This window comes from Chenopodium album, chromosome 6, assembly GCF_948465745.1.
Source record: "Chenopodium album chromosome 6, dcCheAlbu1.1, whole genome shotgun sequence".
Lineage (NCBI taxonomy): Eukaryota > Viridiplantae > Streptophyta > Magnoliopsida > Caryophyllales > Amaranthaceae > Chenopodium > Chenopodium album.
Window position 1 is genome coordinate 2,488,003 of NC_137839.1, and position 20,226 is coordinate 2,508,228.

The 20,226-nt window shown below is 36.5% G+C and overlaps 2 protein-coding genes across 2 annotated transcripts; both read right to left on the reverse strand.

Annotated features, from left to right (window-relative positions):
- Positions 1–38: 38 nt before the first annotated feature.
- LOC145635554 (uncharacterized) lies at positions 39–2,123 on the reverse strand. Its single transcript, XM_081686862.1, has one exon. It carries the CDS (start codon positions 2,072–2,074, stop codon positions 251–253), a length of 1,824 nt encoding a protein of 607 aa, XP_081542988.1. The 5' UTR covers positions 2,075–2,123; the 3' UTR covers positions 39–250.
- A 6,292-nt stretch (positions 2,124–8,415) lies between these two features.
- On the reverse strand, positions 8,416–19,408 carry LOC145634256 (protein tesmin/TSO1-like CXC 5). The gene is made up of 8 exons (XM_081685679.1): positions 18,718–19,408; positions 17,656–17,763; positions 14,636–14,813; positions 13,444–13,800; positions 13,126–13,226; positions 12,912–13,006; positions 10,345–10,755; positions 8,416–9,077 (listed from the first exon to the last, which is right to left on the reverse strand). The coding sequence occupies exons 1-8, from the start codon at positions 18,975–18,977 to the stop codon at positions 8,815–8,817; spliced, it is 1,773 nt and encodes a 590-aa protein (XP_081541805.1). The 5' UTR covers positions 18,978–19,408; the 3' UTR covers positions 8,416–8,814.
- Between the last annotated feature and the right edge of the window lie 818 nt (positions 19,409–20,226).

Here is a 20,226-nt window from a genome sequence, read left to right on the forward strand (position 1 = left end):
CTAGGCCCCTAGCGCAGGGTACAGATCCAACAGAGGCACAGCCTGCAGTTTCATTTTAAATCCTTCTATTTTTGTAACTAGTAATTGTTTAAAATTTAATATAAGGGTTAATAATCTTAATTCTTACGGAGTACAAAATTATAGTTTTTCTGATGCTTACAAGTTACAACAATAGTATACTTACTACTAAATTCAAGGAACTTGGAGAACTCGATGGTGCAGGCAAAACTTCAAAATGAAAAACAATGGTTCACTTCTCCAGGTCGATTTCGCCATCTATAATTGCATGCCTTGTTAATACAATCTCCTTGACAAGATTTCTGTAGGTAAAAGGTCTAACAGCAGCTCTCAGAAAAAGTTCAGGAGGAATTTTACTCTTCTTAGTCTTCTTCCTCCAAGGTCCCATCCCAATAGTTTTCCATTCTTGTGGACTGACCTTGGCTCTTTTACCTCGCATAGCAGCCTCATCACCATCGTCGTGGCTCTTGCCATCACTATCGCCACCATCCTTGTAACTAGCACTACTTTCACTCTTCTCCATTGCCTTTAACTGCCTCTCATACACTTTGCTTGTTCTTTCAACACTTTTTTTCACAAAATTCTCCATCTCATTATTATCTTTAATTGCCTTCTCAAACTCCTTTTTCCAATAATCTTCATCCTCTTCATCACCTATATCATCTTCTTGCAATCCCAATTCCTCATCCTCCTCCTCATTTGTGTTCACCACAACATTGTCATCTGCATCGTAATCATCCTCCTCATTGTTATCATCATTGTCATCCTCAATCCATTCACTAAACTCTAAATTAGAGTCACGACGATGCAAACTACTACCCTCATCATCATCAGGGGCATCACACCCCATCTCCATCTCCTCCAATTTCGCCTTCCATTCCTTAGTCCAAGGATGCAAGAGCTGAACAGGATGATTCGTCAACAAAAACTCCAAACATTTAGACTTCTTATCCTCACTCAACTTCTCATAAGCCTTCACCACATCATCTACAAACGCCTTCTGACTCGCCTTCACAATCTTACACAACCCACCAAAGTAAGTAACCAATTCAATCCTCCCCTCATCATCCTCCAACTCAAACAAGTAATCATTCTCCGTTTCTGGGTCTAGAATTGGCAGCATTGCCCTGAAGAAGTTCACCTGAGGCTCGAATCGACATTGATAAACCGGCCTCTTAACATAGATTATATCAGGCCTCATCCAAGCTGCACATTGAGTGATCATTGCTCTAGTCTTATTCCCTAATCTCCCCATCAAATTCCACTTATCCAACCTCTGATCACCGGCTTCGAGCACAACCTCACACACCAATGTCCACTGCTCGCACGGCAGATCACCAAGCCGCCATCTCGGGTGCCTAACAAACACCCAATAGTTCTGTAAACCCAAATTCATATCGAATGTTCGCAATCGATTCCCAAAACTCTCAGCCATCTCATGCTGCTCAATCTTCTCCCACTCTTCCTGGTCTCTAACCTCACCAATGATTGTGGCACATTCATCAGACATTCTTCCTCGAATTGGGTCACCAACAACAATCCCACGCCAAGAATAAGGTCCAAATTCACCATACTTATACCAATCAAAAGGGTGCTTAAGTCTTGGATCATCTTTACTCATAAACCTAACCATTCTATCATATCCTAACCCAATCATCTGTAATTCATCTTCAGAGAAATTATCTGCGTAACTTTTATGTGGGTTTTTCAGCCTATAAAACAGGCTTTCGGCCAACTTTCGGGATTTCCGCCGAGCATTGCGCTTCGCCTCGCGGCGAAGCTCGGCGCTGCCTTCAATGCGGCCGGTTTTGGGGGTTTTCTTGCTGCGTCCGGCGGAAGGTGGGTGGGGAAGAAGGCGGCGATTGGTGGCGGAATTTTGGTGGGTAATTGAAGGGGGTGGTTTAGGGTTTTGGTGGGGTTTAAGGAAGCATGAAACAGGGGATTTGGGGATGGAAATTGGGTAAAAGGGTTTTGTGAAAAGAGGGTGTTTCCATTTTTGGGAGGAGAGAGATAATGGGTTTAAGGATTTGGAGAAGGTGAGATCTTGTGTTAACATCTGGAAATGATTGTGAAGAAGAAAGGGGTGAAAGAGGAGATAGAATGTAATGAAGAGCAGAAACAGAGGATAAACAGATAAAGTGATGCAGTGATACTTGTTTTACAATATTTAAAAGCTGATTAGAAAATTGAACAAGTGTTTTTCTTAATTTAACTTTTCCATATTAATTATCACTAGCGAATCAAAATACTACCCCGTTATAGGTTATGTGGACGTGCAACGATTAGACATTTTTTCTCTCTACTTTATGTCAAATCGTTGCACATAACCTTTAACGGAGGTAGTAAATAAAAAATAAACAAGTGGAAATAATCGGAAAATATAATCTCTATTGACATGCGTTTTCTCTTATAAATTTAATCTTTTTTCAATTCTTAAACATCCACTCATAATAAGTATTGCTAGCCTTGATTTTCATTAATTGTTTATTGACGAAGTGTTTTTGGTAGCCTAAGGGCAAATATATTTGAAAACATTAGGTAATGATTTGAGAGAATTCTTTGATTTGTCCGGAACTTCAAATTTTGTTCATTACAACCATTCACGATTAGAAACTATGAGCTTTTTTGCCTTTATAATAAAGTATGAGTTGACAACTTTGTTCTTGGATATAAATTTCTTGATTAACTTACTATCTTCGTTCCTTTTTGTTTGTCTCATATTCCTTTTTAGGGTGTCCCTTTGTAATTGATCATTGCCTTTATTTTTAGCAAAATTCCCTCTTGCAAGTTGCAACCCTACTTGATATCTCCCTCTTTTCTCCTCACCAATCCCAATTGCAACTTCATGTGTACAATTTTACCTCACTTCTAAATAAAGTAAATTTTGCTTTATGAGACTATGACACAATAAATAAAATAAAAAAAAAAGGGACACAATAGCAACAAAAATTTTGAATTAAGCCATTTTGAGGGTGCTTTGGGTAATCCCTGAGTCTCAACAAAAGACTTTACTTATGAGTCAACCATTTTAGCTTCATGATTCTTAACCCAACCTCATTTTGAAGTTCATTAGTGCAAAATGCTATGACTCAACCGATTTTGTATTGCCTTAGATGATCATCCCTTTTTCTGCATTTTCTTTCATGTTCAGTTTCTCGATTTTGAGTATTCAACGACAGTCAATTAGAGCTTTCAATTCGGGTAAACGGGTCGGGTTTGGGTCGGTAAGAGTGGGTCGGGTCAACTCGGGTCGGGTCAATTCAGATTAATTCCATAACCTATGTGAGTCGGGTTTGGGTTGGGTCATGCTTGAGTCGGCTCACGTCGGGTCATACTTCTTATCGGGTTTGGGTCGGGTTTAGGTCTAGTTAATAACAGGTCGGGTTACATTCGGGTCAGGTGAACAATATATCGGGTTTAATTCGGGTTTTCACGGGCTAAAACGGGTTAGGGTAATTCTCGGGTTCGAGTCGGGTTCGATACAAGTCAATAATTTGCGGGTTAGAATAAGGCCAGGTCATTCTCAGGTTTGAGCCAGGTTCGGTTCAAGTCAATAATTTGCGAGTTATGATTGAGTCGTGCCATTTTCGAGTCGGGTCATTTTCGGGTTCAAATCAATAATTTGCGGGTTATAATCAGGTTAGGTCATTTCCAAGTCGAGTCATTCTCGGAGTCAAGTCGGGTTATGTTCAAGTCAATAATTTGCAAACCAGTGGAAATTGTAAACCGGTAAATTGGCGTTTTAAAAGCAAATTGAATGGTTCCACACACCCAATCGGACTCCCGTAGGGTATTAGGGATCATGGTAAAAATTTCGGCAATTTTTATTTCCGGGCCAAAAAAAGTCAAAAAATTCCAAAATTGAAGGCTAATATCCACGATTTTTGAGAAATTTTGGAGGTTTCGGGGACCGGTGTCGAAAAGTCTTGAAATTCTATGGGATACATCTCGGGGTCATATAATGCCGTTTGGAACCATATATGATCATTCTTTGTTGTCTTAAATGTCCGTGGTAGGCTTCAATTAATGAAATCGGTGCAAATTGTAAACCGGTAAATTGGTCGTTTAAAGGCAAATTGGATGGTTCTACCCAACCAATTGGACTCCCGGAGGTTATTAGGGACCATGTTAAACATTTCGACAATTTTTATTTCCGGGTGAAAAAAAGTCAAAAAATTCCAAAATTGAAGGCTAATATCCACGCTTTTTGAGAAATTTTGGATGCTTCGGGGACCGGTGTCGAAAAGTCTTGAAATTCTATGGGATACATCTCGGGGTCATATAATGCCGTCTGGAACCATATATGATCATTATTTGTTGTCTTAAATGTCCGTGGTAGGTTTTAAATAATGAAATCGGTGCAAGTTGTAAACCGGTAAATTGGTCGTTTAAAGGCAAATTGGATGGTACTACCCAGCCAATTGGACTCCCGGAGGATATTAGATACCATGGTAAACATTTCAGCAATTATTATTTCCGGGTGAAAAAAAGTCAAAAAATTCCAAAATTGAAGGCTAATATCCACGCTTTTTGAGAAATTTTGGAGGGTTCAGGGACCGGTTTCGAAAAGTCTTGAAATTCTTTGGGATACATCTCGGGATCATATAATGTCGTTTGGAACCATATATGATCATTATTTGTTGCCTTAAATGTCTATAGTAGGCTTGAATTAATGAAATCGGTGCAAGTTGTAAACCGGTAAATTGGTCGTTTAAAAGCAAATTGGATGGTTCTACCCATCCAATTGGACTCTCGGAGGGTATTAGGGACCATGGTTATCATTTCGGAAATTTTTATTTCCGGGCGAAAAAAAGTCAAAAAAATTCCAAAATTGAAGGCTATCCACGCTTTTTGAGAAATTTTGGAGGTTTCGGGAACCGGTGTCAAAAAGTCTTGAAATTCTATGGGATACATCTCAGGGTCATATAATGCCGTTTGGAACCATATATGATCATTATTTGTTGACAATGTCCGTGTTAGGTTTGAATTAATGAAATCGGTGCAAATTGTAAACCGGTAAATTGGTCATTTAAAGGCAAATTGGATGGTTCTACCCAGCCAATTAGATTTCCGGAGGGTATTAAGGACCATGGTAAACATTTCGGTAATTTTTATTTCCGGGCGAAAAAATGTCAAAAAATTCCAAAATTGAAGGCTAATATCCACGCTTTTTGAGAAATTTTGGAGGATTCGAGGACCGGTGTCGAAAAGTCTTGAAATTATATGGGATACATCTTGGGGTCATATAATTCCGTTTGGAACCATATATTATCATTATTTGTTGTCTTAAATGTCTGTGGTATGCTTGAATTAATGAAATCGGTGCAAGTTGTAAACTGGTAAATTGGTCGTTTAAAGGCAAATTGGATGGTTCGTCCCAGCCAATTGGACTCCCGGAGGATATTAGGGGCCATGGTAAACATTTTGGCAATTTTTATTTCCGGGCAAAAACAAGTCAAAAAATTCCAAAATTGAAGGCTAATATCCACGCTTTTTGAGAAATTTTGGAGGTTTAGGGAACAGGTGTCGAAAAGTCTTGAAATTCTATGGGATACATCTCGGGGTCATATAATGCCGTTTGCAACCATATGTGATCATTATTTGTGGTCTTAAATGTCCGTGGTAGGCTTGAATTAATGAAATCGGTGCAAGTTGTAAACCGGTAAATTGGTCGTGTAAAGGCAAGTTGGATGGTTCTACCCAACCAATTGCTCTCGAAGGGTATTAGGGACCATGGTAACATTTCGGCAATTTTTATTATTGGGCGAAAAAAAGTCAAAAAATTCCAAAATTAAAGGCTAATATCCACGCTTTTTGAGAAATTTTGAAGGTTTCGGGGACCGGTGTCGAAAAGTCTTGAAATTTTATGGGATACATCTTGGGGTCATATAATGCCGTTTGGAACCATATATGATCATTATTTGTTGTCTTAAATGTCCGTGGTAGGCTTGAATTATTGAAATCGATGCAAGTTGTAAACCGGTAAATTGGTCGTTTAAAGGCAAATTGGATGGTTCTACCCAGCCAATTGGACTCCCGGAGGGTATTAGGGACCATGGTAAACATTTCGGCAATTTTTATTTCCGGGCGAAATCAAGTCAAAAAATTCCAAAATTGAAGGCTATCCACGCTTTTTGATAAATTTTGCATGTTTCAGGGCCCGGTGAAGAAAAGTATTAATATTTTGGGGGATACATCTCGGGGTCATATAATGTCGTTTGGAACCCTATATGATCATTATATGTTGTCGTAAATGTTCGTAGCAGGCTTGAGTTAATGAAATACGTGCAACTTGTAAACCGGTAATTAAATTAGCCGTTTAAAGGCAAATTGGATGGTTCAAAAAACTCAATTGGACCCCCGGAGAATATTAGGGGCCATGGTAAACATTTCGGCAATTTTTATTTTTAGGCGAAAAAAAGTAAAAAAATTCCAGAATTGAAGATTAATATCTACGCTTTTTGAGAAACTTTGGATGTTTCGGGGCCTAGTGTCGAAAATTCTTGAAATTTTAGGGGATACATCTTGGGGTCATATTATTTTTTGGGAACTATATATGATCATTATTTGTTGTCATAAATGTTCGTGGTAGGCTTGAGTTAATGAAATCGGTACAAGTTGTAAACCGGTAAATTGGTCGTTAAAGGCAAATTGGGTGGTTCCACCCACCCAATGGGATTCTCGGACGGTATTAGGGACCATGGTAAACATTTCGGCAATTTTTATTTCCGGGCGAAAAAAAGTCAAAAATTTCAAAATTGAAGGCAAATATCCACGTTTTTTGAAAATTTTTGGAGGATTCGAGACCCGGTGTCAAAAAGTCAATAATTCGGGTAAACGGGTTGGGTTTTGGTCAGTAACAGTGGGTTTGGTCAACTCGGTTCGAGTCAATTCGGATTAATTCCATAACTTTTGCGGGTCGGGTTTGGGTTGGGTCATGCTTGAGTCGGGTCACGTCAGGTCATACTTCTTATCGGGTTACATTCGGGACGGGTGAACAATAGGTCCGGTTTAATTCGGGTTTTCACGGGTTAGGGTAATTCTAAGGTTTGAGTCGGGTCGGGTTCGGTTCAAGTCAATAATTTGCGATTTAGAATCAGGTAGGGTCATTCTCGGGTTCGAGTCGGGTTTGGTTCAAGTCAATAATTTGCGGGTTATAATCAGGTTGGGTCATTCTCGGGTTCAAGTCGAGTTATAATCAGTAATTTGCGGGTTATAATCAGGTTGGGTCATTTCCAAGTCGGGTCATTCTCGGAGTCAAGTCTGGTAATGTTCAAGTTAATAATTTGCAGGTTACAATCAGGTCGGGTCATTTCCAAGTCAGGTCATATTCGGGTTCAATTAACTATAAATAGATAATTATCATTTTTTTCAAGCTAATTATTTCCTTTGACTATAATATATATGGCAATATACTAGGGAACTATAGTTTATCATTTAGGAAGACAATTATCTCCTTTGACCATACAACAAATATATACTATATTTAATTCTTTTATTTGAGGATGATGCTTCTTTCGTTTGCTGGTTTGGACCGACTTGGTCTCCCTAGACAAAATGCTTTGATCAACAATAATAAGGTGGTCTAAATTGCATTTAAGGTGATTTGAAATCGGGTCAGGAACAATTTGGGTTGAATTTAGGTCGGGTCAATAACAAGTCGTGTTGATTTCGAGTCGGTTTAGTAACAGATCGGGTTGAATTATTGGGTCGAGTTGGTAATAGGTCTGGTAAAATTTGAGTCGGTCAATAACAAGTCGGGTTGAATTTGGGTCAGGTCAATAACAAGTCGGGTTTGTAACAGATTGGGTTAAATTCGGGTCGGGTTAGGAACAGGTTGGGTTGAATTCAAGTCAGATTGGTAACAAGTCGAGTTAAATTCGGGTTTTGACGGGTTAAAACGGGTTTGGGTCAATTTTGGTTCAAGTCGGGTTTGGTTCAAGTCAATAATTTGCGGGTTACATTCGGGACGGGTCATCTCCAGGTCAGTTCATGTTCGGGTTCGGGTCTCACATACTCGAGTCAACTCAGGTCTAGGGTTGATTTCAGGTCGGGTTTGGGTCACCATTTTTTCGAGTTCAGATGGGTCGGTTAATAATTGGGTTTGAGTCGGTATTTCGGGTCGGGTCAACTTTTGACAGCTCTACAGTCGATGTTGGTAACATTACCAAACAGTACAGTTTTAACTCGAAACTGACTTCACACTCGTAACTAAGGCAATCATGAGTGGTATAACAAACCTTGCCTTCAGTTTTGGGTTTCTTTGCTCCTCCAGTGTGTGTTTTCTCAACCTATCTGGGGAGGGGGAACAAAATGAGTAATCCGGAGTACTACATACACAGTGGATAAAGACCGCGCTCATGATAAAACTTTCACTGCATAAGCTTATTGAACTGTAATGGAAAAATCAACTACTATTTCACCTTCATAGTGAAAGGAAGGTAAGCAGATATCCCATGTACAATGCTATAGTATAATGATTGGCTGCTTGTTATAAATAACAGCAAATTCTTATAAAGAGCACAAAGGAAAAAAAAAAAACTGCTCCATCTTAGGCTAAACTAAATGACCGGAAAAAAACACTAGCATCTACCAATACAAGATACTAGTGCATGTATACAAATTATCAATTTTACATCCTTTGGACATATTAATCTTGAACTACAATGACATTTGTCAGATGTTTAAATTAGGGAGATTCTGACAGTGAAATGACTACTAACATCATCACCATCTTGTATCAGCACAGCAGCTTGGCTTGTCAGTGCAATCTCCGAATCGTTTATGTATATAATTCTAGTCCTTTTTGATGCTTGGCTTTACATCACCATTTTCAGTCGGAGGAGGATTTTGGTCGGTATGATTGTTGGACGGAACAGCAGTAATGGTAGCTGCAATCATTGCAGGAGTCTTGGTGGGTGCTGTAATGACAGGTTTAGCTGTACCATTGTCGTTATGCTCTTGCTGATTCTGACCATCAGTTCTCAATTTGGCAGTGCCATTGCCGGTTTCTTGAAAGCTTGTATAATTAGATCTAGCTAAAGAAGAAAGTTTTGTCTCTGTACAGAGAAACACAAAATTGTCAGAAACAAATAAATGATATTTGTATTAAAAGATACCTTCTTAAACTACTCTATGAATCTAATTGTTTTGGCCAAATAGCTAGATTGATTTTAAAATTAAGCTTTGCCAATTAAAAAAAGAGGGAAACACATCAATATAAAAGATGTAAGCAGCATCACCTAGACCTATTTTTACGTAGGAGCCTCAAGAAACAGGCGTGTGTTATTTACTACGAGTAGCTTTTCTTTCCTTCTTAGTTTTGTCCTCCACCACAACCTCCAATGACACCACCCCCCCCCCCCCCTTTCCCCCTTCCCCTTTTCTCTCATTAAAGTATTAAACTTACACCTTCACCTTCCTAGTTCTTATAACTGAGTATAACAAGACCTACAGAAAAGACGATCTTTGTCACAAATTGAAAAACTCTGGTTAAAGCAACACCATATGAATATAAAGGGTGTTGGCAAAAATATAGGTTTAAGATGACCCTATTTGTATTATTATAATCATGGTATTTCTCCATTATTTCTTTTTACACTATTGTAATACTTCGTATATGGTTTCATTCTTGTATAGCAATCTAGTTAATTAGTCTAGTTGTATACATAACAGAGAATTTTGAAACTTGGCTTCTACTTCAATCTATGAGAGGAAGACTTACTACATGATATCAAGCATTTGTTGTTTCATAAGATTGCCAAACAAATAATGGTTCTCACAAAAAAAAGAACCCTCAGAATATCATTCCCCATACCAGGATGGTAAAGAATATTTTATTTTGATTGACTGCCTAAATGGATCAAAAGAAAAGTAGAGTGAATGGTGACGAAAAAGAGGAGGGGGGGGGGGGGGGGGGGAGTCTGACCCAATAAGATGATCATTTCACTAATAATATCAGTATCATTACACATATATTATATGCAAATCAGAATACTAGTATTGTTCACAAGGCTTAGGATTTAAGGTCTAGCAAGGTTAACTTTAAAAATGAACCCTAATCTCACATTTGCTCAATACACAAAAAATGCTTAAAGGTATGATGATATTCTCACAGGGTTACTACAAATTTTAGACCAGTAAACCTGATCGAAATGATATGAAACTTCATGCAAAATTGTTTACAAGTAAAATTCATAGGTTTAAATTTATCAAATGCAATTGGATATTGAACCCTGAGATCAAATTTATGAAACCCTCAAAGAAATAATGATACTGCTATTGCAAGTTTTAAACTGCTAATTTTGATAGAAATAACACACTCACCTCTTAGTTCTCCAAATGTTATTAGCCTGTTGAGGCAATCTCTAAACTTCGTCATGACAATTCCCTCTTGCTCGGCATAAACCTCTGAAGTGCTCTGCTCTGGACATTGTGAAGATGACGCATGGACATGGTTGCCTAACCTACTCGGAGAACCCGCAGCCATGAACATTGTATCTTGCTCATCACACCTCAAAGCTAGTGTCAAAGGAGACATTGGCCTGGATTTCGGTTGATCATTCCCATCTAAATTAGAATCATCAGGGACTATTCGATCAGTTTGATTACCACTGACAGAACCATCAGGTACGGTTTTCACATCTGATTCATCTTGACTCTGAAATCTGTCCTGAGTTGATGCCTGTTGATTTTCTCCTCCATCATCTGCCCGCTTTTCGTTAGCTTTATTAGATTCTGTAAGAGGAAACATATAATCATCTCTCTGATTGAAGGCACAAAGACTATATCTCAACAGAGGAAAAATTCAAATTTTAACTGTTGTAATCTATGTCTTCAGCATTATGTTCAAAAGTATTTTTGCACCAAAATCGTTAAAACAATTTATTTATACTTCATCCACAAAAGAGAAAAAAATCATTATAAAGGCAAATTAAGGTGGTAATGAGTAAGTCACAGTGGCAGCAACAGCCGTAAGAAAATCAACATCAATTTTGCTTGAGTATAACTTCTTTTCAAAAAAAAAAAACAAAAAAAAAAACTTCTTTACACAACATAACTATGAAATATATTAGTACTTTAAGTAGAATAAATTAAAAAGCACATGTCCAGGTTTCCAGCATAAGTAAGACTAATCTCCTCTATAAAAGCTAATGGCTGGAAGAAAACTTGACAGGTAGCAAGAAGCACACCTCCTTTAGTGAGATGTTCTAGCTATATCACCTCAGTCACCAAGAAATTCTCTATCAATGACACTAAGGGCCTGTTCATATTTACTAAACTGAGCTGAACTGAACTGATTGGAGCTGAACTGAACTGAACTGAACTAAACTGAACTGATTGGAGTTGAACTGAACTGAACTGAACTAAGCTGAAATGAATATTCTATGAGAGAGTGAAATTAAGAGCTGAACTGAACTGAACTGATTGGAGCTGAACTGAACTGAACTGATTGGAGCTGAACTGAACTGAACTGATTGGAGCTGAACTGAACTGAACTAAACTGAAAATAAGTAAATATGAACAGGCCCTAAGAATGTTCGTTGGTATTATATTGTGCTTAGATGGTATTACCATGGCCCAAGGTACCAAATTAGAATTTGTTGTGATACCATCTAAGCACAATCTAATGCCATCAAACATTATTAGAGTCATTAAACGCTGAGGACTATTTATAACAAACAATGATACATATAATAAACATTTGTTTATGATAAAGTTAACCTCATAAGAGGCATTCTTGAAAGATCAATGGCACAAATTGTTTAAGAAAGAACATCACTTCCAGATATAAAGATTAATTAAAAAAAAAAACCTATTGATTCATGTACTCAGATGTCAAATTGCACCAATTCTAAAAGCCTGTATGTGAAAATGACAGAGATGTTATAGACTTACGAGTTGCACTTTCATAGATAACAATGAGAGCAATACCAAAATTCACCTTTATTATATAACCCCACCCCACCTTGCATATCTTAATTCTTAGCCATTACATAGATGAAGCTTGTGGTGCTAAGAGAATGGCAATGTATGACAGTAGACTCTTTACTTGTATAAGTTGTGTGACATAGTACCTAACTACTTCATCCGTTTGGTTTTAGCTACAACATTTAGAAATTTGCACTATTCATGTTGTTTCATTTTACCACCTTTATTGATTTAAATGGTGGGCAAAATTTAGTCATGTAAGATCTTGTTAGATTCATCTCGATTTATATTTTCACAGTATCAAATATTTTTATTTTTTACCTATCTACATTAGAGATATAATGAGTTAAATTAAGAATTGGCAAGCGTGAAAGTCAAAATGTTGCAACTAAAAGAGAACGGAGGAAGTATGACTAATTATTAAAAGGATTGAGGACTTTACCAAGTTCCAACCACCAGCAACTTATCTTTTCTACATTGGTGGCATCTACTGGAATATGTTGATGTTGGTAGCATCTACTGGAAAAATGTGGCATGTGTGAACTAGCTACCTCTAATCCTAGAAACATGCCACTAAAAATTGCAAATGCATACCAAGGTTGATGATCCAACACATAAATGTGCAAACAAACAGCTAAACAATCAAGCAAATCAATATTTACGGAGAAAACTCAACATGATGAGTTGGACACACTGATATCTATCAAACCAAAATCCCATTTTCTTGAAAGATCCCCAGAGATGTGCTACCCGTAAGTTTTGACACCATAAGGTGATTAAGAATCTTTTGCAGAATTTAAGTTTATCAATACCCACTTATGGGATTAAGGCTTTGATTGATAAAGGCATAAAGAATTTTCTTGAAAGGTCCCCAGAGATGTGCAACTTTCTATCCAGGCATGGATGCCAAGAAATATGTCCATATTAGATAACAGTTCCTCATAGTTGAATCAAATGTTTACCTGCAATTGTCTTGGCAACCTCTTGAGATATAACTACCAAAACTGAGCAAAGCTCCTTCACATCATGTGGTTGGATAATGTCGGCTAAGAGAGACCTATTATCGAGATTCAAAAATTAGTTTGAAACCTATTTAAGTTAAAATATACATACTCATGCCTCAAAGAAGATATTCTTGATGCATTATTTCTGAGTTTCAACAGTAACAAGAGTTACCTGTATGTAAACTTTGAAGCACCTAGTGAAACAGAATTAGCAGCTCGAGAAGCAGGGCTTAGAGATACTGCAGACGGTCCTGATGTTTTGACATGGTTTGCCTGATTAAGAAGTTATGTCAATTGTGAATATAAATACAACCCGGGAAGTGCACCGGAAAGTTTAGATCATGTTGAATGAAAGTATCCATAATTAGAAGATCACGCAATTATGCAAGTAAATGAGCTTTCTGGTAACAAAACAGATGCATATACATGAATTAGCAATTTGAAATTTGTATATTGCGACTTTGTGACTGATGAGTGATTACCGAATTACCTGCTGAAATTGCCCGACTCTTGAAAGAGACGGATCCTTAGATGCTGGCCCAAATAAGAGGTCCTGGCCCTTTCGTTTCCTGGAATTTGGGGTAGAAGTAAAACCAGATGATCCAATAGCTCCGGTAATAGCAGCATTGGCTGCCTGCTGCATGTAACTTAAGTTATTTGCATGTTCTCCATGGAAAAGAGCCTGCCGCTCTTCACTTCCTTCAAAATTTTTGCAATCAATACATTTGCAGTTTTCAGAGCATAGAATGTTAGCTTGAAAGCATTCGCAGTATTTCTTCAGACACCCTGACTTTTTGCAATGGCATCCCTTGTTGTGCTTTGCCACCACAACATCTCCAGCATCTTCCTGTATAAACGATAGCCATATGAAGTAAGCATATGCATACTAAAAAAAACCTAGTAGCGAACGTAATGCCAAAATATTATTTTGTCTATGAATAATCACTTACAATAGCTGTAATTTCAAACTTCAATAATAAAGTATTTAGCTTTGCAGAAAATGAATTGAAACCATCAAGCAATGGATCATGATTACAACCATTTTCATCATTTGATTTACAGATATAACGACTAGTAACAGAAGTACCTCCAGACCGAAAGATTCATTCGTATTCGTAGCATTATTTGGTTGATAGTTGATTAGTGGACATATTAAAATTTCATAGGCAAGTATAAAGATAACTGCAAAGGCGACTTAACCTTGAAAGAAAATAACAAATGTACATCCAATTCCATTGTGGTAAAACAGTCATTATTGAGTATTTCAGATATGTAACAAAGTAATTAAATGTCTGAACATATTAATTTGTGTTTCTAGCTTATATTGCAAAGCACATTATTGAACATTTTTCCGGTTAAGTTGGAACAGATTTTCTAAGGTTATAGATTATGTCACAATAGTAAATGGGATTTTATGGATGCTACAAGAGCTTAAGTCTTCTTAATATGCATCATAGTATCATTTACCAGTTAAGAGTTGATGCACCCAATACCAAGGCATATTGCTAAAAATTTTACAGAGCCTGTGAAGACATCAGTATTCTTATTTCTTAGAATTCAGATTTTCAGACAAAGTATACACTGGTACTGAGATGAAATGACGGAAAATTCCATAACTTCCAATATTCAATTATCTAGGAGAGAGGTGAATAACTGAATATCAATACAAAAAAGAAACATACCCTGCGGTCTCTAATGCCATGTGGACTGCTTGCAATTTTTGGTCGAAATGCATTTGGGTTACGTTCTAAAGTAGCTTCAACAGCATCTCTTCGAGCAGCCTCATTCTCGACATTGTTACAGCAATTATTACAGTTACACCCATCACAGTAAACTCCAGAAGCAAAGCACTCACAATATCTGCACAACACATGTAAGTCCCAGAATTGCATTTTCACGGACACGAGCTTAAAAACCACAAATCTAGCACGATAATCTCACAAGAACAAAAGGCTTACAAAAATTTGACTATGAGCTTTAAATTCAGTAAAATTGGTAATATTAAGGGAAAAGTCGAGATATACAGAAAACAGCTTGTGCAGTACAAATGGAGCAGTAAATTCGGTCTATAGTATATACACAACCTAGCATATACTCCCTCCAAGTTTTTTTTTTTCTTCTTCTAATTTACTCATTAGCATTTTCACCAAAATAGAGGTTTGTACAGAAATGGTTAAACTTGATATTTTCAAGTGTATGTAACTAATGTGAGATAAAAAGTGGTGTTCATATTGTCTAAAAGTGGATAAATGTAAAAGATCGAAAGACAAAAAAAACGGAAGGAGTATGTAGCAACTGCTCGTATGTCGAAATCCACTCATTTATTGCTTTAGGTAATTAGATTTACTTCCCCACGGCATAAAGCTGCCCAACTTCTTTTAAGAGATGTTTTCAAGTCATAAAGGACAAAAAGGAAACATTTATGTAAGGAGATTAGCAAAAGATTAAAACAATAACTGGTCGCTTATTTATTACTCTAGATCAACTTCCTCCACAACGTAAAGTTGCACAAACCTTTTAAGAGTTTTTGCAAAGGTGTTAAAGTTTCTTCATTAGGAAAAAAGGAAACACTTATGTTAGGAAATTAGCAAAAGATTAAAACAATAAATGGTATCTCTCTTATTTTTATCTTTCCTGAAGATTGACACATTTTATGATAAAGATTGGAGTATAATAAATACATAAATAATATCTTCAGTGTAGATCGTGATCTAGCACAAGCATTCATGCCCATTCAACTGTTGACCTGTCAATTATATATGCCATAACGGCATACTGTTTGGTGAATAAAAGTCAGCATAACAAGCTGAGGCCTCTTGACCTTGTTCTATGTTATTTGTAAGTCCCAACAGGCTCTGTCAGAAATACAGTCTAACAGATATTAAACTTTGGTGATGCAGCTGAGGCAGGTGATCAACCTTACTTCTGTAACCAATGACAGGCACAGCATAGAACCTCCATAGATATTCCAACACTTATATCACCCAAATCATCCCTGTAACCTTCCCATCCCACTCCCATCCACCAAATAAAGGGAAAAATAAAAAGAAAAGAGAAGGGTATAAGTTGTGCTAAGTAAACTGAGAAAGACTTGATTAAACTTCCTCAAGAAAAGCAGTCAAGTAACTAATTAAATACTCCTTCCATCTAGAATTAAAAGTCACATATAGTATTGGAAAAGTTTAGGAGTTGAGAAAAAGGAGTCACCTTTCTAAAATAATAGTTTTAATAATTGAATTCTTTAGTTTGTGTCTTATCTATCCCTAAAGGGGTCGGGATAGTGAGTTAACTAATTCTAGATGGAGTGCATAAATTCATACAAGTCAGTCATTTTTTGGATAGGGTTATAAGAATTATAATGTTACCGTAATGCCTTTACAAGAAGCTCCCATGACTTACCCAAGGGAAGATAAGGTCTGGTAGAGTCGTGGAGCCAGTGGAGGTGTAATATAACTTTTGGGATCAATCATCAAACAGGTTATTCTTAGTCACCTCTGATCTAATATACATCAATTGTCTGCGAAGTTTAACAAGCACAGGCTCAAAATCTAAACTCAAAACAGCTATAATGTCTTTCAAAGGATGAGAAATTTGGAATATTTTGGTCAGTGCGAACTGTATCGCAACTTCTGTTTCATTGCTCATTCTCTTCTTTCACAATTATATGATTCATTTATCTATCTATAATTGGGGTGGTGGGATAATATGTAGTTAATGAGAGAGTGAAGTGGTGGGACCATATGACAATAAATGGAGTGGACATATATTTAAGAACATTCCAACAAGGAAAACAGGGCATAAAAATAGGGACGAAGGGGGTATTTACCACTATTTGCAAATAAGATTCTTTTCACTGTCCATTTCCAGGTTGAAACTGTAGAGAATATAAGCCCTTATGCAATGAAGTAGTTGGTAATGACATAGACCAATTGGAAATGTGGATGGTAGCACGTGATAAACCTCTCTTACCTTGCTTAACCTAGAAGCCTTTTAGAAATATAAGATTACTGCCACAATGAAATTATTCTGCAAAGTGTATGCTTGAAAAAAACAAAGTAGGGTTTGCTATGATTAAGGAACGGCCTTGATTTTTTTATTTTCTATGTAACGTTTTTGAAATACAAGTACCTCATGCGAGAAGTATATCATCATAGATTATGCAAATTAATCAAGCCTTAAGTGGAGATAAACTATGATCAAGCCAAAATAAATAAATAAATAAGAGGGAGTTGTGAAGGAACTAGCTTCTTTACTGCTATACAAGACAGCACGTGCAATGTGCAAGGAATAGATCGTATGAAAGACTTGTACAGATTTCACAGAGAAATGCTGTATAAATGAAAGACTTGTACAGATTTCACAGAGAAATGCTGTATAAATGAAAGACTTGTACAGATTTCACAGAGAAATGCTGTATTTTCAGCAAAGAACATTCAAAATAACACAACTCTCCGTATTCCAATTAATATTATATAAACCTCAAAGGTTCATAATGTGTGAACCAATCTTAGATAAGTGATTGTTAAGCTACACTAAAGTTGAAGATACAATTTTATTACACATTTTTCACCTAGACGATGCATTTAGGGTACAAGACACCTTAGTAATAAAGCAAGTGCACACATTGAAATATCATGGTGAAAAAGTGCCAAAAGTTACAGGAACTTGCCATGCAACCCAAAAGAGGAAATGATGAACTTACAACTTCAAGCATCGTGAATGTTTACAATTACACTGCTTCTGCCTCTTTGGAGTACCATCTTTGGTTTCAACAGTAGGCCGTGATCGTGCCTTAGGGGATTCTGGCTTTCTGGAGAAAAAAATATTACAACAATCAGCAATATAGTATAACTTTTTAAGTGGTGTGTTATAAACTGTTAAGAACATAAGCATTCAAACATGTATGCAATATATATACACAACATAAATTCATTTCAAATTAACTCTTTACTCTTAACTCAAAATCATGTTATAGTAAATTAGTAACTTTAACATCAAAATGACTTAAGCAATGTAAAGGTGGAGGCTCTGCACATGTCATCCCAGGTAACCTAATTCCGGCAACAGATAGGGTAGGCCATGTCTATGTAAAGCAATGAACCCGTACACTAACTAAGAACAATGTCCATTTCTGAAATCACGCGACTAAGGATCAGTTTAGGTATCCAATCCCATTGATTATATTAGGTAACACCGCGATCATGAAAAGGAAAACCTAGTAATAAATGAGTCCAAAAACAAGCCGGAAAAGAAAAAATTAAATTGCAACAAGGATTCATAATAAAAAGAGGGAATTGAACCTATATAAATGAGCAATCTTGTATTTAATATACTACTTACAGCAAATATAGAGTCCATTGATTAGACGAATAAATAATAAACCATGAACCTACAATCTTTTTTTTCTTCAATTAACCCTCTACATATATGAATTTCGAAACATAGCGGTCCAGTTTAACTTCAAAAATCGCAAAGGAACAATAAATTCATTGCAATGTGACATTCAGAAGTAATATAGACTGATAAAAATTCCCAATTTCAAAATTCATTTGATCAAATTCAAAAACCCAAATTCAAAACATCAACAACCAAAGCCTAATCAAACAATGCAACTACAAAACACACAAGATAATATGATTATATACCAAAATATGAAAGATTGTGATCCCTAATTAAAAACAGAAAGTCAAATGAATCCCAAAAAAACACTTGAATTAAAACTTTAAAAAAGGAGGGAAAAAATTTGGAAATTTGGAACTCTTACACCACTCGCATTGAAGGGAGAGGAGGCGTTTGAGGAGGTGGCTGCTGCGAAGGCGCAATCATCGGCTGCTGCGAAGGCGGCTGAGGCAATGGAGGCTGCGCTGATGAAGTAGAAGGGGGCTGAACTACTGAGGTGGTAGGTGGCTGAGACGCGCCACTAATGGAGGTGAAATCAAGCTGCCTAGCGAGCTTCTTCGCCGGTATATCAGCCGCCATACTCGATTTTGGAGGCGAATTCCCGCCTTTATCTCCCTCCTCCATTGACCCCAATCAATCAATTTCGTTCTCCAATTTTAGGGAAAACAAAAAAAAAATTCAAAAAACACTAAACCTTAAAATTACACAACGAAATCAAAATCCGAGCTTGATTTCAGTAACCTACCCTTCAAAAAACACCAAATTCAGAACCTTTTTGATCGAAATTCCGAGAAAAACCCCAGAAAATCACCAAATATACTCGAACAAAATCACACAAATTTACAATCCTTTCAAAGCTGGACAAAAATCGAGAATTTACCCAAGAATGTTCGAGTGATGAAATTGGATAAAGTTGCGATCTTTAAGCTGAGGAGAGAAGAAAAAAGGAGGGAATTTGAGGAGAGAGAAAGTGAAAGAAGTGAGAAGAAAAGGGGATTTGAAGAAGAAGGAGGAGAATGAGAGAGGGGCTTTGCTTTCTCCCTCTCAGTTTCAGAGGTTTTGAAATTGAATTTTTTGTAATTTTTGGACGGTTCAGATTTGATTTTCCAAGTTAATCAGATGGTTGGATTTTGTTTGATTCATCCTACGGCTTGTATAATTAGATACTCTCTTATCTTTTTTTTTCTTATTTGTTTTTTTTTTTTTTTTTTTTTAAGGGAAATATTATTGGTATGTGAATATGGTAAGAAATCATATGCTATTCAAGTATTCTATCTCATTACTTAATCATTATTAGGTCATAAAATATTCAAATTTGTTTGTTAAGATTTAACCGTCAACTGAATTAGGAAAATATTTCTTATTAAAAGACTATCTACACTCTCTACAAGACCCATAATTTATGACCTGGATTGTTGAACATAGTTTCTTGTCTTGGATTGTTTGTAAACAACTTTTGAATGTCTTTCAACGGTGTAACATTATTTAGTGGATTTAGTCAATGTAGTTTGTGTAGCTTAATTTGGTTTTTAACAGGAAATAATTTATACTTTAGATATGGTATAGAGAACCATTTGGCGATATGATCCAAAGATAACTTGAACGACACATAATAGTGAAACTGAGGTAAAGTTACAATAAGGGTTTCCATTTGTGTGAGGATATTTGTTCTTTTATCTAAAATACAGGAGTTTAAAGTGTCTTTTTATGAAAAGATTATCTATGTCTCAAAATAATTTCTTATATGCATTTAATGACATGTTATACAAGATTATCCATTATATAGAATATACAACTTGACACTTCATCAATAAAAAAAAATAAAAAAAAAATATTTTAGAGGGTAATGTCTTGGCTTGCCTTAGTGACATTG

Bases quoted from the DNA above. Each gene is read 5' to 3' on its own strand.
- LOC145635554 (XM_081686862.1), bottom strand. From the start codon at position 2,074: ATGTTAACACAAGATCTCACCTTCTCCAAATCCTTAAACCCATTATCT.
- LOC145634256 (XM_081685679.1), bottom strand. From the start codon at position 18,977: ATGGAGGAGGGAGATAAAGGCGGGAATTCGCCTCCAAAATCGAGTATG. The intron at 17,764-18,717 runs GTAAGAGTTCCA...TTTTTTCTCCAG, and splicing joins CTCCCTTCAATGCGAGTGGT to AAAGCCAGAATCCCCTAAGG. The intron at 9,078-10,344 runs GTGAGTGTGTTA...TTCTCTGTACAG, and splicing joins AACATTTGGAGAACTAAGAG to AGACAAAACTTTCTTCTTTA.